The sequence below is a fragment of the Pteropus alecto genome, unplaced genomic scaffold (genome assembly GCF_000325575.1).
Source record: "Pteropus alecto unplaced genomic scaffold, ASM32557v1 scaffold7, whole genome shotgun sequence".
NCBI classification, from domain to species: Eukaryota; Metazoa; Chordata; class Mammalia; order Chiroptera; family Pteropodidae; genus Pteropus; species Pteropus alecto.
In genome coordinates, this window is record NW_006494614.1 from 18946341 (window position 1) to 18962029 (window position 15689).

The 15689-nt window shown below is 32.0% G+C and overlaps 1 protein-coding gene across 5 annotated transcripts in view; it reads right to left on the reverse strand.

Annotated features, from left to right (window-relative positions):
• Nucleotides 1–1080: 1080 nt before the first annotated feature.
• Nucleotides 1081–15689, reverse strand: part of MYO6 (myosin VI) — a 139385-nt gene continuing 124776 nt past the window's right edge. For 2 of the 5 annotated variants that reach the window (XM_015600453.1, XM_015600454.2), the window contains exons 29-35: nucleotides 15344–15370; nucleotides 14761–14790; nucleotides 13176–13214; nucleotides 10201–10304; nucleotides 9134–9265; nucleotides 3434–3652; nucleotides 1081–2902 (exon numbers count right to left, since the gene is read on the reverse strand). In XM_015600453.1, coding sequence (XP_015455939.1) covers nucleotides 2703–2902; nucleotides 3434–3652; nucleotides 9134–9265; nucleotides 10201–10304; nucleotides 13176–13214; nucleotides 14761–14790; nucleotides 15344–15370 — 751 coding nt within the window. In that variant the 3' untranslated portion in view covers nucleotides 1081–2702. The remainder of the gene's footprint in view (nucleotides 2903–3433; nucleotides 3653–9133; nucleotides 9266–10200; nucleotides 10305–13175; nucleotides 13215–14760; nucleotides 14791–15343; nucleotides 15371–15689) is intronic. The other 3 variants (XM_025042704.1, XM_015600455.1, XM_006926371.2) reach the window with 3 other exon arrangements.

Sequence of the window (15689 nt, forward strand, 5' to 3'; positions counted from 1 at the left end):
CACTTCAGATGACTTCTTGGTTGCTTGCAAAATAAAAGGGTTCACTGTGTTACTGAAAAGAATGACCTATAAGAAGTCTTTATAGGAAGCAGAATTCGAGTTATACTTCAATGTCTTTTGTGTGGGCTTGTGCTCCTACATGCATTATCTCTTCCTCATATAATTCTTTGAGAGGGTGCCACCTACTCAACTTTACAGTAAAACACACTGTTCTTTTGACATATGTGTATTACAGAAACTTTCAGTGCATACCCACAGCTCATAATACATATCTCAAATGTGTTAGTGGAATAAGGAATTATAATTGAATTGAATGTGAAAGTATTTTTTGTTCTCATTTTTAATAGTTTATGTATGTCTACCTTTGCAAAGCATCCCCTAAAGAAGGAATTGGTACTGAGACAAGCATTAAGAGATTAGCTGGTTTAAACTTCTAATTTTAAATCTCAATAAAAATGATTAAAATATGAATTTACTTTTGATTCCTACCATTTTTACCTAGTGCTTGTGGGTTTGGAATCATTGTAAAGCACCTACATCAACATCTTTTAGAACACTAATTTTGCTATTTCCATTAAAGGCTGACAGGGTTCTAAATTTCTCTAGCAAAGGGGCTTCTGTGTGTATGTGCATCTATTGCATGTAGGTAGGTTACTGTAAGTCTATCTGAATTGGGGCAGTTCTCCTGGTAGTCAAAGTTAACTCAGGAGACTACTTTAAAATAAGTTCTAGGACAGCTGTGTGACATAATTAGCAAAAAAAAAAAAGGCTTAAGACTATAATTTTACTAGCTATTAAAGTAAAAAAACTGAAGATTTGTAATAGCGCTTTTCTGTGATACATTTCTTACAATTTCTTCAGAATATTAAGTTCTCTCATTATAATACTTTTAAGCTATTTGATTAGTTTTCCATCTAGTGCCTATATGTATCTAGAAAATACATAAAACTGTTTCTGAAAACAGTACTAAACAGGACTATTTGGTTACTGAATTTTCTTCAAGGGCTTTACCTGTTACTAGTTAAGAAACAATATTTTTTTCACTACCCTATACAAATAAAAACACCAATTAAATGTGAGTGATGCGAAGAGAGAGAACAGGTCATTTATTTTCAGTAATCAGACATTCTGTCACCAGTCATGGAGACCAAATGACTCAACGGTTGGTGAGCCTATGAAAAGATAATCATTTTCACATTCTCAGTAGCACAGACAGGACCATTTAATTTCTTTAACAGAAGACAATCATTTGCACAGTATCATAATAAATAAATATTTCTGTATTAAGACATACATTATGAGAAGCAATTCTGAAAACAGTTGTCTGTGGCTCACAAGCACTAATCTTAATCAGCTAGGAACTATTTTCCTAATTGAGATACTCTTTCTAGGGGGAAAAAAAAATCAATGAAAATTCATTTCAAAGGTTAGTGTCTTTAAAAATTAGAAAAAAAAAAAAAGAGTACAGAGAATAATTTTATTTTCTAATTTTATTCTAAAATACAAATAAGTCTCCTTAGGATTATGTCAACATAACTCCTTGATGCATTTTTGTCTCTAAATTTCTAATATGAAAGTCATAAATATTAGGCTAGAAATTGCTGACATTTGATCAAAACTAACAGCACACAAGGCAAACTTTTTAAATTAGCAATTACATGAAACAAGCAATTACTAAGTACAAGGGCTTTTGAATTACAAAGCTTATAAAACAATTCTACAGTTACCAAAATCTCAAAGGCCAAAAGAGACATTAGGAATTTTTTTTAAAACAAGCATGTTTTGAAGCAGAACACTAGCTTAAATCATATGAAATAACTTGGAAAAGATTCTGATACAAAAATTGCAATTGAGATGAAGATGAAAGAACATTTGAATTCAGTCCAGTTAAGCCACAATGCCACCTAAAACCTATTTCTTTTTCTAAACGAACCAAAAGTTATCGCAAAACCTTTAAGCATTTAAATGATCTGAATTTCCTTATTTGTCCAGGGAATATAAGAAAAATATTCTTATAACATAATGTGATAGAAAAGAAAAACATATCTGTGTAAGATACTATGAGTACCTTCCTTATCACAAAGTACATCAGTTAAATTAAGGCTCTTTCTAGAATGCTAGAACTTCAGGCAAATTGCTTTACTCAAACTAAGACACACTGCATGGAGGGGGATAAATTAAAAATTTCCACCTTTGATGGAATTTTCCATGAATTTCCACAAGAGTAAAGAAAGTACATAGCTTTTCAGATCAAAACATTGGTGCCTTGATCTTTTTAAGTGTCCTAATTTTTGTAAGAAAATTTAAGCTAAGGTTTCATTATTCCAGTTATATTGTACTGTGCCATCCTTAAAAATCAAATATTTTGAATTTTTTTAAAATTTCTTTTCCTAGAGAAAAATTATGATGGACTTAAAGTTGTCAGCTGGCAAAGAATGAGACATGTCAGAATCTGTCCAAGTGTAACAAGTATTAGAATAATGAGAGATTGAACAGTTACAGCTAGATACAGAAAAATAACTTTTAAGTCCCAAAATCACTACCATAATTAACCTTAAATTAACAAAAAGCCATGATTAATCAAATTTGTTCATTTTGTATAAGTAATACTAACATGATTGTGGAATGGTTACACCTGTGGGGCATACACCCTACCTAGTACCATGGCAAGGGCTCCCAGCTGTAAGGTTAGTGAGCAGCATTTACTTTAACAGATTCTGCAGCATAGCCGTCGCATATGTAGGCCTAGCCTGCTTGCTCTCAATTGCATTCTGAAGGTACTGGATGCCTCCACATCGTTCCCAAATTTCTTCAAACTGCCTTGGCAAAATCTCAGCACCACGCTTTCGAGTTAGGCCTGTCTCTTCCAGATTCAGCTCACACATCTCCATGTCATCCTTACCTGCATAGATGAGATATCAGAGAATTACCATATCTCTTTCAGAACCATTTATTATAAACTTTATTTCTGAAATATCTACCAAGTCGCATAGATCCGAGAACTTTTAAAACTTTATTTTCTTCCTCTAAGACTGAAATCTGTTTAATAAAGTTATCAGAAACTTAAATTTGTCTTCTACTAAGGACCCTTTCAAAATGTATTAACACTACAGCTGATCAAATAAATTATGAGGGTTAATAAAAAAGCTACATTTCCTTAAACCATTATAAATTAACTGACTCAGCACCAACAAAAAGGTTCTTAGGGCACAGACAAGTTTCTATGTGCTCTATAAGGACCTAATTAACCCAAGCGATTTCACATTTTGAATAAGTTAATCCCCAATTAACTGAAAATGTGATTTAACTGCAAAACTCCATCCCTCGACCCTAAAATTTAATGAAGTATTATATTATATGTTAGTCTGTTTCATTCAGAGAGTTTATAATCCTTTTTTGCTTTCTAAAATTTTTTCATGTGAATCATACACACCAGCCACAAGAAGGATGGGTGGCTTGTCAGGATGCAGTTCCATTTGCCGGGCAATCCATGGTCCATCAAAATGGGCGTACCACCAGCCTTTTTTCTTGTTCTGTGGGTCTTTGTACTGGTCAGCAGGGCGGATGAACGGGATGCGGAAGAAGCGTTGCTTTCGGTTCATTATGATCTCCTGCTGCCTGGCAGGAAGCTGAGCAGCTGGGTTCTGCTGAGCTATTACACAGAACAAGGAGAGTTACACCAGCAGCCCAAGGGATAACAAAAACAGATTTTAATCCTAAAATGCACCACAAATATTTAAAAAAAAGGAATAAGAGGGGTTCCTAAAAGTAAATTTAAAACAAAATGTAAATATTAATTGCCTATAAATGACTACAATTCACGGTGTGATTTCTTAGAATTTTCTTTCCTTAAAATGTTCCTTGCATTGGAAGCAAACACACACACACACACACACACACACACACACACACACAGAGCCTGCACACACCCCAACACGTCAGCCACGATAACAATAACCAATCCCTACCAGATTCTTACAAATGACTATATCAGTAACCTAAAACAAACTCACGTGGCAGGAAAGCAAACTGGTATTACTCACTACATTTATATTTGTCCTCCAGAGTGTTCGAATGAGGGCTGAAGAATAACTTTTATGGGACTATTTATAAAACAAATAGTAATTTCTCAATCTGAAGGATTACATATATTTATCAATTTAATCACAATTTCCTCAAAAAAGTGGAAGACATAAAAGTTTTCCCTTGTGTCAACTTTGGGATTTAAAATAGCCAAGATAATACAAATACTTTACTACTAATAATATTTAAACTAGTTCATGATAACAACAAAAAACTAACAGTAAGCATGAACTTTCCCTCAGAGATATTTACTTACTCTGAAATCAGATTTTTCTTGGAATAAAAATCCACTGAAATAAGTGAAAAGTACATAATATTTGGTTCTTATTGCTAGTAGAAGAAAATTCTTTGCTTTTCTGATAGTTCTGGGCATTGTCCTCATATTAATCTTTTTTTCCCTTGCTCAATTTTCATTACTAAACAGATGGATTTTTGTTTTATCTGCAAATATATACATTTCTCTGGGACAATGATTTTATATCTTTAGCAGAACAATTTTGGTAGATCTGTTTAATACACTTTATACTTACAACTTTCAAAGTGGACCAACCACTTACAGCTGTTAAGAATCTCACTGAAAAGCTAAGTATGTCAGTGAAAAAATATATAATATGTATAAGTCAAGAACAGTCACATGGCTTTTGTAAGAATTTCCAAATACTGAAAGGATGAAAATACTCTTATTCTACTTTTTATACCAATAGCAAAAGCTTTATGGAGGCTGAATTTATTTCTGTGTAAACCAGAGAAAGCCAAAAGCAGTTAGCAAAGCTACATATGCCTAGGAAAGAATGAAACAGAGGCCCAGTTTTGTTAGTGACTAAAAAGCCAAATCACCTTTAGCATGTTAACAGAGCTGAGCTTATGTACTCTTTTGTTCCTGTTCCCCCAAAACTACTTACAGTTCAGTGTTTCCATTTTAAATTTTAAAAATTACCTACTTTGCAAAAAACAGACTAACTCAAAACTAAGAAATTTTAAAATGATAAAATATTAAAAACCTTTCCCTCTCTCTCAAGCAGTGAATTAGAATTCAATGTCCAATTGTTAAGAAACTTACTAGGGTACTGATCACCACCCATGAAACTAACCCACTCTTTTCTTTAAATTAATAGTCTCCTGTAACTTAATATATTGGGTAAAATTAAGACACCCAACATAAACTCTTTGATAGCTTTTTCTACTAATGCGAGAACTAAAATTATATTAGGGAAGCCTGGAAACACATATCCATCTGGAAAACTACAAAGATACAGATGTTAAAAGCTTATAACTAATCTTCTATTAAACAATTGTTTCTTTCACATACAATCATGCTATCTTCAAAAGTGTGAAATAAGTTTCAAACACAGCCCTATAAATTACTAGATGCGCTTAAAAAAAAAAAAAAATCAGGTCCAACCAGCTGGCAAATAAATATGGCATTACAGTAAGTCCTTACTTAATGTTAAAAGGTTCAGTGACTTTAAGCGAAATGACATATAATGAAACCAATTTTACCATAGGCTAACTGATATCAATAAGAGTTAAGTTTCCATGGCATTTCATCAATGTTATAACGAAATGACATTAAACAAAATTATTTTAGGACCTGCTCTATGTCCAAATCGTTGTTTCACTGATTCTAGAAGAAATTTACTATACATTACGATGACTCAGAGCTTTTAAATTATCAAAAAAAAAAAATGTACATCATAAGAAGCTATAAGTAATAGAATAATCTCCTCTTTCTACTGGGTGGTATCCTAGTAAAGCTGTTATTTGTATTACCATACAAAACTCAAATCTTTTTGGACAGAAATGCTTATACCATCATAGTGTTTGTGAAACCAGCACCTAAAGTTAGTCTTTATTCTAAAAGATCAGCTGCTTATTAAGAGAGAGTTTTGCTACAATAAGAATTGTTTATATTCACGGTTTAAAATGCTAGTTATTTTTTAAAGGAAGTAATCTGATAAAACAACAGATTAATTAAATTTAGTTCTGCATATATATTTTAGAGTGGTCCAAATGAAAGCATCATCTCAAATTAAATATCTAGTACAGACAAACCAACATTAATGTACTAGAATTCCATTTAAAATTGTAGCAAAACAATGTTTAATAAAAGTTAGTATTTTATAAAGTATTTTTAACCCATCTTCCAGTTAGCTCGTAAGTTACCACCCATTGACTTACGTGAATTGTTCAAAAATACTGCGAAATCTGTGAACAAATATTTAATGTTGAAGATAAAAATGCCAAAACTGTTAAGTGAGCATTCTTCTAATTTATAATGCCTTCTCATCAAATGAGGTGGTGACTAAGAAGTAAATGTCCTAGACATAGCCAAATACTCTCAGAATTACCTACAAGTAGATGCTTTCTTGATTCTTTCTTATTTAAAAAAAAAAAAAAAAAGACAAAAAAATTTTAATTAAGTTTTAGGAAATTCTGTTTGATAGATACATAAAGAGAAGCAAAATTTTAAAATTGTATTTCATTTGTAATTTGGGACATGGTAATATCCAATGACTTAATAATGGGCATTATAGTACCTTTAAAACATTACTAGAATTTTTATAGAAAAAGAAGATAAATTCTAAATTTATCAAAAAATTATATGTATTAGAGAAAAAGCACTGCCATGTTTACATATATCCACTATGTTTTAAATTTCTCCAAATTGTCTAAATCTTAAAACACATGCCATCTTTATTTTAGGGACTAAACAACTAAGTTTTGTAAATCTTTATTGGATAATTTTCCACTGCCCCCTCCAAATTATTTCTGAAAATCTCTTCCCATAGTTAATGTAATGAGAACATGGTCATGCAGTATAGCACACAGGAAGAAGGTTTAAGGATCTCAGTTCCTAATTACAAGAATTTACCATGATTTACCAATGTATTACTCTTAAACATAATATCATTATATTTTTGTTAATCATAACTTGTCATCATTTTATTTTCTGAAATTAATGAATTCTAATCCTCTCAAATCTTAACCTACACAGCAGTTCTCTTTAAAGGTTGATCAGCTGCCTCATTAGGAAACCATCTCAGCACAGAACTTTCTCAGTTGAGCTGTTAAGCATCTTGGTGCTCTTCACCTTTCCTTTTACCTGCACTCTTGTGTTGGAATGAATTTTACATGACAAAAAATAACAGGACAAAATGAGAGTACTCTTCAGAGCGAAAGTTACATTTTGTCCTGAAAATGGCCCATAATCACCTTCTTTGAAGGTGATATATATGTGGAGTATGTTCACATAAAATTTCTAAATTTGTTCATGTACCTAGATGGGACTCTTGGGATATTTTCTTAAATAAGCTACTCTGTTCATCCAAATAGTATATATATTAAAAAAAAAAAGGAAACAGTATAAGAACCAGCAAAGTAAGACATGTATTATTTGCTCCTTTTGGGGCAAAGCTAGATGAGTATGATATCAATGTTTGGTTTAAAAATACAAGAAATATTTGTATATTCATTCGAAATATATGTGCAACATTAATTTTTTTAAAAAGTGCAGTCGTTCAGAATTTTGAAATAAAACATAATGAAAGCCTATCAGCTAAAGGCCATGATTAGAATATCAGAGTTAAAAAAAAAGAAAAATAGCCCACTGCCATTTATACAAAACAAAGGTAGCGGTGGTTGGAAACTTGGTACAGTGAAAAGGTAACAAAATCACCCTGTCGTCTTCAATTCCCAGACACAAATTTTTAAACTGAAGAAAAGTGGTAGTCACAAGAAGATCAACGTTGAGAGGGCCTTGCACTTGCCATTTCTTAATCCCAGGTGACCTCTCACTGCCCTTCCTGAACATTATATTCTGACTGACAATCACTTATCACTAGCACTAACATCTCTCCTATTACTACTTCCTTCACTCAATCTATTCTTTGCAATGACTTAGAAACACTAAAATTCCACCATTTAAATAACTTTAATCAAACATTGCCTGTAGTTGCTAGGAAGGCGAGGAAGGTAAAATAGAAGTGAGAGTTCATTTTCTAAGTCAACTTGGGTCATGCACTGCTAAACTATACTAACAAGTGCTTGGGACTATACATGCCCCTTGCTAAAAAATGACATTAAATACACTGTCACTTTGATGTTAACCAGAATTAAGCTAATAAATTTTGCCTGTTTAAAGGTAGCAAGTTGAACAAATGAAACTCCAATTATTGCTTTTAAGACTGAAATTGCAACTTGTATATCGCAAGTATTTTCTTTATTAGTTTCAAGTATACAGTACCTTAGTTAGACATTTATAGTTCATGAAACAATCTACCCGTCTGCTCTTTCTCTCCTCTGGCTCTCCACCTAGCCATTACATTAATGCTAACTGCATCACCCATCCCAGCGACCCTCTATCAACTACTAATTTGTACTTAACCCTTCACCCCAGTCTCCCAGCCCCCTAATCCCTCTCCCCTCTGGCCTCACCAGGTTGTCCTCTATATTTGGATATTCTTAATTTACATTAACACTAGTGCATGTTTTCACGAGGTTATCTCTACCCTACTCTATTTTCCAAATTCAAGTATACGACTTTGTCTTTTGCATATCAAAATAACAAGATTCATTTTTTTGGATCTCAAAAAAATCATATCTTGTTCTTGGCAAAACTCTGTTCCAAAAGAAGGTACTATTTCTCACTCATGTTTTCACAGTGTTGTAAAGTAATGTTTGCAGAAAATATTCTTTTTTTTTCGTGGTAATACTTACATTTTCATATGTAATCTTTATGCACATGTTTGTGTGTATATGTGTATGTGGACATATATGTATTGACAACATTATTGCACAACCTCTTTTGTACAGACAAGAATATTCTTACCTCTAGAATCTATCTTAATTCAATACTTAATAAATATGATTTTAAGGATGTATTTAATAGAAAAAAATACTATGAAAGATAAGCCATCATTACTGTGTTAGGTTCAGTGGATCACAGTTTTACAGTAAGAAAAAATTTATCATTTGTATAGTTACATGTATTTTATATAGGTGTATATATATATACACATTGGAACAGTCGAAAGTACATATTTGTTTTTACCATAATCAGTAACAGACTTTGGAGCACGTTGCTCTGTTTCAGTATTTCGCTTCTTGTTCTTGGATTTCCAAGCATGATATACTTTTAGTCTCCTATGAAATTCTTCTCTGCAAGCTGCCAGGAGCTCAATATCTATCAATTACATTAAAAGAGAGAGAGAGAGAAAAAAAAGAAACATTCTAATTTAGTTGTCTATCAACTGTTCTGTGGCATAAACATTTATATATTTACAGTACATATGTAATATAAAGTTTTTTCAATTAATAGCACAAAATCAAAAGTTAGCTAATTATTGATAAAGATGAACATTTTAGGGTAATATTACCTTTTATATTTACAGAGCATTTTCTTATGCAATATTACTATCTTAAAGCATTTGTTCCACACAAGAACCCTGGACTAAATAAGTCTTTTATAGATGAAGAATTTAAATCACAGAGGTTAAGTTGCTTGTCCAAGGTCACGGGCCATGACAATAGAATAAAAAGCTCACCGTGCTCAAATGCAAGCTAGATTTACATGCAACACATTTTTTTATGTTTGTAATTATGCAGTGATGTGGGAGAAAACTTAGTGAGAAGTTCTCTACAATTATACTTTAGTTCCTAGTCATAGTGTCCTGAATTGAAACATTATGATTTAACCAAGACCACAACTATGTGGGTTCCTCTTGATATTATGTTTTCCTCTCTTTTGTGGGAAGAAAAATCATGTTAAAAATAAAGAACTGCACTGACATTTTTTACTTTGCATTCATAGACCAAAAGATTTTGATATATAAGTATTGTAAACATTAGAAGAGCCAGTCATTAATAAGCCTAAACTATAATTTCTCTATGCTTTTCCTCTCTGACCTAGACAAGACATAGGCAAAATGAATTTAATTTAATGTTTTTTTTTTAACTTTGTGAGTAAATTAGGTCTTCATTTCAAAGTAACAGTAACAAAGAGAATGGCTTATACTCATTTACAGCGAATTTTTAAAACTCCCACCCCAATCTGGGTATTTACTTTACTACTTGTCAGGTACGGCGCCTTCCCATTTTTCATCCTCTCCAGACACTTACCACAAGAAGTATTGATGGTATCACGTAGTTCTGCATATTTCCATTTACTAAGATCATGTTTCTTGGTACCAGCAGCTGCCTTGGTGGCTTGTACAGCAGGACCTCTGTAATTATTACATATTTTTGCATATTTTAACTAGAAACATGAATATTGACTAAAGAGGCAATAAAGTGAGTAAAAGTTTAAGAACTGTAAATAACTACTAGAAAAACATAATAATTTTTGTATCTTTGACAGGTGAGATTAAAAATGGTATACTATAGGATGCCAAGGTAAATTAAAATTGTCTGGTATGCCATTTAATAGCCACATTAGGTTTTCAATCAGAACTTCTGATTCCAAAATTCTAGTACCATGAATTTCCCCCAGATTTCAGTTTCGATGTTCTTACTGATGGAAAGATGAACATCTAAAGTTAAAAAAATACATTTATACACACACACACACACACACACACATATTTTTCCTCAAAATCAGAAAAAAAATCCTTAACATATTCAAAATATCATTAGAAGCACATTAAGAGTTTATGAGCCATTAGGCCACACAGTACAATCACCTACAGACTATTGGGAGCTACAGATGGTCAAGCCCCAGCCATATCTAGTGGCTCAGAATCTCCCTGAGCACCTGGATGTTTACAGGGTCCACAGGTGAGTGGCTAAACTGCAACCCACTGCATTAGTCATTAAAGATAGGCCTGAAGAGCTGATGGATTCTGGAAACGTGTGAGACTTTTTAGCTTCGCTGTTAAAGAACACTTAGAAAAGTTCTATAAGCAGATAAAATCACATCCTGATATTTAGTAAGTAATAATATAACAACTAGTAAATTAAAGGAAGAAGTTTTAGGTCATGAGGCAGGTAATAGCGATTTCAAAGGGCACAAGTATTATATCTTGCCCTGCGTAGTAGGAACATTTGAGTAGGAAAAGAAGAAATAAATTTTAAAAATTAAAAAAATATATAAAATATTAAAATAATACGTTTAAAAATAAAATAGGATAAATTCAACTCTTTAATAGCAGTGCTACTCGGGGCTTAAGACGTTTCTATATACATAATTTGAAATAAATATTCAGAAAATATGGGAAGAATTTTTTTCCTGTAATAATGAACATTATTTTTCAGCAGCAGATCATATTAGCCCAAGAGCAGACAAGCAGAATAAGCTTTAAGTGGATTTTTAAGCTCAATATAACAAAAGAAGTATTAATCATCACATTTCAAGACATGAAAAGAAGATGGTACAAATATTAAAAGAACTAAATATTAAGGAACTAAAATATTGCTTCTCAGGTATCAGACAAGGAGTTTCACCTTTATCATTCACTACTTGGAAAACATTTCCTCTTACAGAGGGACAATATCCAAATATGAATTCCTATTTTCTCATCATTTTACATTCTGAAAGACAACAGCAATCTTGACAGTCAATGATAGACATTTAATGATATTATTCTTCCTAAATAAATATCTTTCCTAAAAGCAATTATTCCTTCAATATTAAGCTTAACAACAAAATAAATAAGGTACTTTTGCCTCTTTAAAAGACCTATTTATGCTTCATTTTAGAGAATAAAATGTAGCATACTTCAGCCTACATACCTAAAATTATTATAAGCCTCGCTAAAAAAATGTGCAGCCATTTAGTCCTTCCTGCATTTTTGTGGTTAAAACCTGTTTTAGGTTTATTGCAAAATCTACACTTTTCATAAGCTGTGGGACTGGCAATTTTCCACATAGCTTTTTTTTCTTAATTGCTTTGCTCAAAAAGAGCCAGCTGTGTGGCAGCAAAGTCTATTACCCCTAACAATAAGTTATGCTTTAACATTTATTCAAATACTTATTTTCTTTTTCTTTTCTACATCCCTAAACTACCATTCAATAAACTAACAAAAAATTATCTTTTCTTCTGAGCTCTTCAAAGAGTCTTTTCCAGGAGAGCAAATGAAAATTACTATGGGTTTTTCGTTGTTCTATTTTCTTTTGAAAGAGAAAGTGAATTTATATAATATACAGTTTGATAGCTTGTCAGAAAATACATGAAGTATCAATAAATATAAGGTGTGTTTTTGATCCTTTTAAAAATAACAACACTGAATCCAAATTGTTATTGCTTAAAATAGTTTTAATATTTGCATTCATATTTCCTCAAATGAAAATATGCCTGCTAAAAAATATTCAAAAAAATAAAATAAAATAAAAAACATTCAGCAACCTAAGTACATGAATGAAATGTATTTAAGTGCTCCCCACCCCCGATCCCTGGAGTTGTTAAAATAATAAAATAAAGGTGTAATTTACTGATTATTTAGACTGTTATAAAGACAATCATGTAAACAATACAGTAAGGTAGTAGCAAAACTGACTTTTGATTTTTAAAAATACATTAATTTTACACTTTCAATTAACTCTGTACCTTCAAAACTGGCAGTTAAAATGTTATTGGTTCATATCCACTTATACAGGTAATGGACCAGATCCTGCTGGGAAGACCCCTTTGGTTCTTTGGCTCGATTTTTATACCAGTGGTATTTAAACCGTGTACTATGGTGTAGCAGCCCTCAGGAACCAAACTCTTCCTCTCTTTCCCCCTCCTCCAATGCAGCACAGTGGTCACCAGCCAGGGGGCAGCCCCGCCCCCAGGCGAAGTTTCGAAATACTCATTTTGTCAGGACAAGAGGAAGGGTTCCCCTACTGAAACCAAGTTGGTGGGGGCAAGTGATAAGTAACGACAGGACTACCAACAAGGAACAGTGCCATCCAAAATGCCAATGGTATCCCCAATGAGAAATGATTTAGAGGAACAGTGGTTATCTTTTTCTGTGAGGATAAAGTGACATTTTTGTATACAGAAAATTTCGTGGAAGGAGTAGGTAATTCATATAACAGGTTCTGGTCCAAGAAATGAAGAGTAATTTAAAAATATGATTTTGAGGTTACACTTTTCTCCCAAATTACACTGCACTAACCTACTCAAGATTTCTGACATTTCTTTCGCCATTTGTTCCCTATAAGAAAAATGATAATACAACATAGTTATATAAAAGACAACTATATAAATTACTTAAAATATCTACTAGTATAACTAAAAATTTATGTTTTCAATACAATTACTGATTTATTAACCATTCACTATACTTTGTAAAAGTCTATAATAAACTTTTCAACATACGTAGCCATAAAATGCAGCAAAATTTTGTTTAAATCTAGTTAAAGTTATTTGAACTCCATTTTTGCAGCAGGGAATTTCAGATAAAATCACATGAAAGCCACGCTTCTATGCTATTTTTTTTTTATGTAAAGAATATAATCAGGATGTTCTAAATGCATACAAGAAACTTGGCAGGATATAGATTCTATACGACAATTTTTGTACTGGGGTTGCTTAGTAAATATTAATTAGACAAGGCATCATGGTGGTAAACCAAGCTGGTCTATTTTATAGTGCCAGAGTTTAAATAAGAGTCTGATGTATTCAAAGTTCTAAAATTCTAAATCAAAGCATGCTTTAAAAAAAATTCAAATGCATCAAGTACTTGGTTAAATTAAAGATCAGAAGTGCTCTGACCTTTCATGAACAAACATTTGCCAAAGGCGAAAACTTTTATTACCCATAAGAGTGTAACTTTTATCAGTATTGAATTCTGTAAAATGGAATAAATGGTTCAGCATGTTCTACAACACTGTGTTAACTTTAATATTTTATTTTCCTGTCCTTTGCTCTCTTCCTTCATAATTAATCATTTTCTCACATAGAATGAGAATTCTATACATCAGACTCTGGTAAACCTCAAAATCTTACAAATAAGGAAAAGAAAAGAGGATAGGTATGTTTGCTTCAGGGCACAGCTTCCTGAATGCTGCCAGGATACCTGGATGCTTTGATTATAAGGAAGTGGAGGACTCCTGTATTTCTCTTTCTTTGTAATAAACGTCTGCTAAAATTAGGTACTGACAGTGGTCCAGCCAAGAAGCACAGTCAGAGAAAAAATAATCTTTCAAACTGATGATCAAGGACAACAAATACAAAGTAAAAAAACACAAATTTAATCTAAAGAAATTACCTACTAGACAATACGTTTATCAATCTCTCTTTAGGCTGGTCAGAATTTTCTAACTTCAAATTCAACATGATTTTCATAATTCAACATGAATTTGATCATTATGAACTATCTTAGATATTAATGGAATAAGTTATCATAATATACTGAAAACTAAGCTATCTGCCATGACTCAAATACTTTATTTTACTTTGATATATCTCCACATATGCTTCTATAAAGATGTAAGGATTGATTAAAAACACATATAACAAAATGGGTTAAAGTTTAAATAAAGTTAGAAAACACAAAGAAAACCAAATCATTAACTACTGTGATTGAGCACCAAACAAGAGCATTACACATTTTTTTCGGGGAGTGGGAGGGAAGAAAAAAATGAGTTATCTCATTCTTTTCAATAAAAAGAAATTTCTCCTAAAAAGTATCCACAATCTATTTTTTTAAAAAAAGGTTATATGACTAAATCAAGTTCTAAAAAAGGAAAATGACATACGGTGTCATTTTGGATCTTGTTTCATCAATTCTGTGAAAAGAATACATTTTCGTTAATATAACCAGTTGTGAATCGTGAAAATCTAGATTGTGCCAAATTTATGTTTCAGTGACTTTGCTTACTGATTTTAAGACTTCCATTATCTTTATTTAATCTATGTGAGATCAGTTAGAATTTTAATGTTTGAAAATCTTCATTAAAAATGATTAGCAGAAAATAAATTAAAGGCATTCAATGAAAATCAAGGTGCAAATATATTACGTCTAGATTAGAAAATTCAGACATTGTGAGGTTTGTTTTTAATAGAATCTGGATATTATTTTATTATTTTAGGTACAGGCATACCTTGCTTTGAGCTTTGCTTTATTGTGCATTACAAACGTTATATTTTTACAAAATGAAGGCAAGACCCTCCACCCGCAACTAGATTATGACTTGCTTTATTTGCAGTGATCTGGAACCGAACCCACAATATCTCCAAGGTATGTGTATGATGTGAAATCATCACTGTGCATTAAGAATCATACGTGAAACTGATCAAGATCATATTTTAAAACATATTACATATGTGAAAAATGCTTACTTAGAAGTTACTGGATGGGAATCCAAGCTGGAAAAGTAACTTGAAATTGTTTATTGCAGCAGAATCCATCTACATATATTTTTAACGCATCATAGAACCCAAGAACACTTTCATGCTATATATTAAGAACAGGGTTAGAGAGTTCTTACTCATAAATTTGTTAGAAAGAATTCAGTGCTAAAAAAAGGTAACATTCAAAAACACTTAGTTTTAGCTCATGGAGTAAGATAAAATTATCGAACATTAAAAATCCATATAGAACATTATCTATAATGAAGTGCTAATGCTTGTAATACAAAGTATGAAATAACCAGGAGGTTCAGTAGGGAACGAGCTCACAGGACCT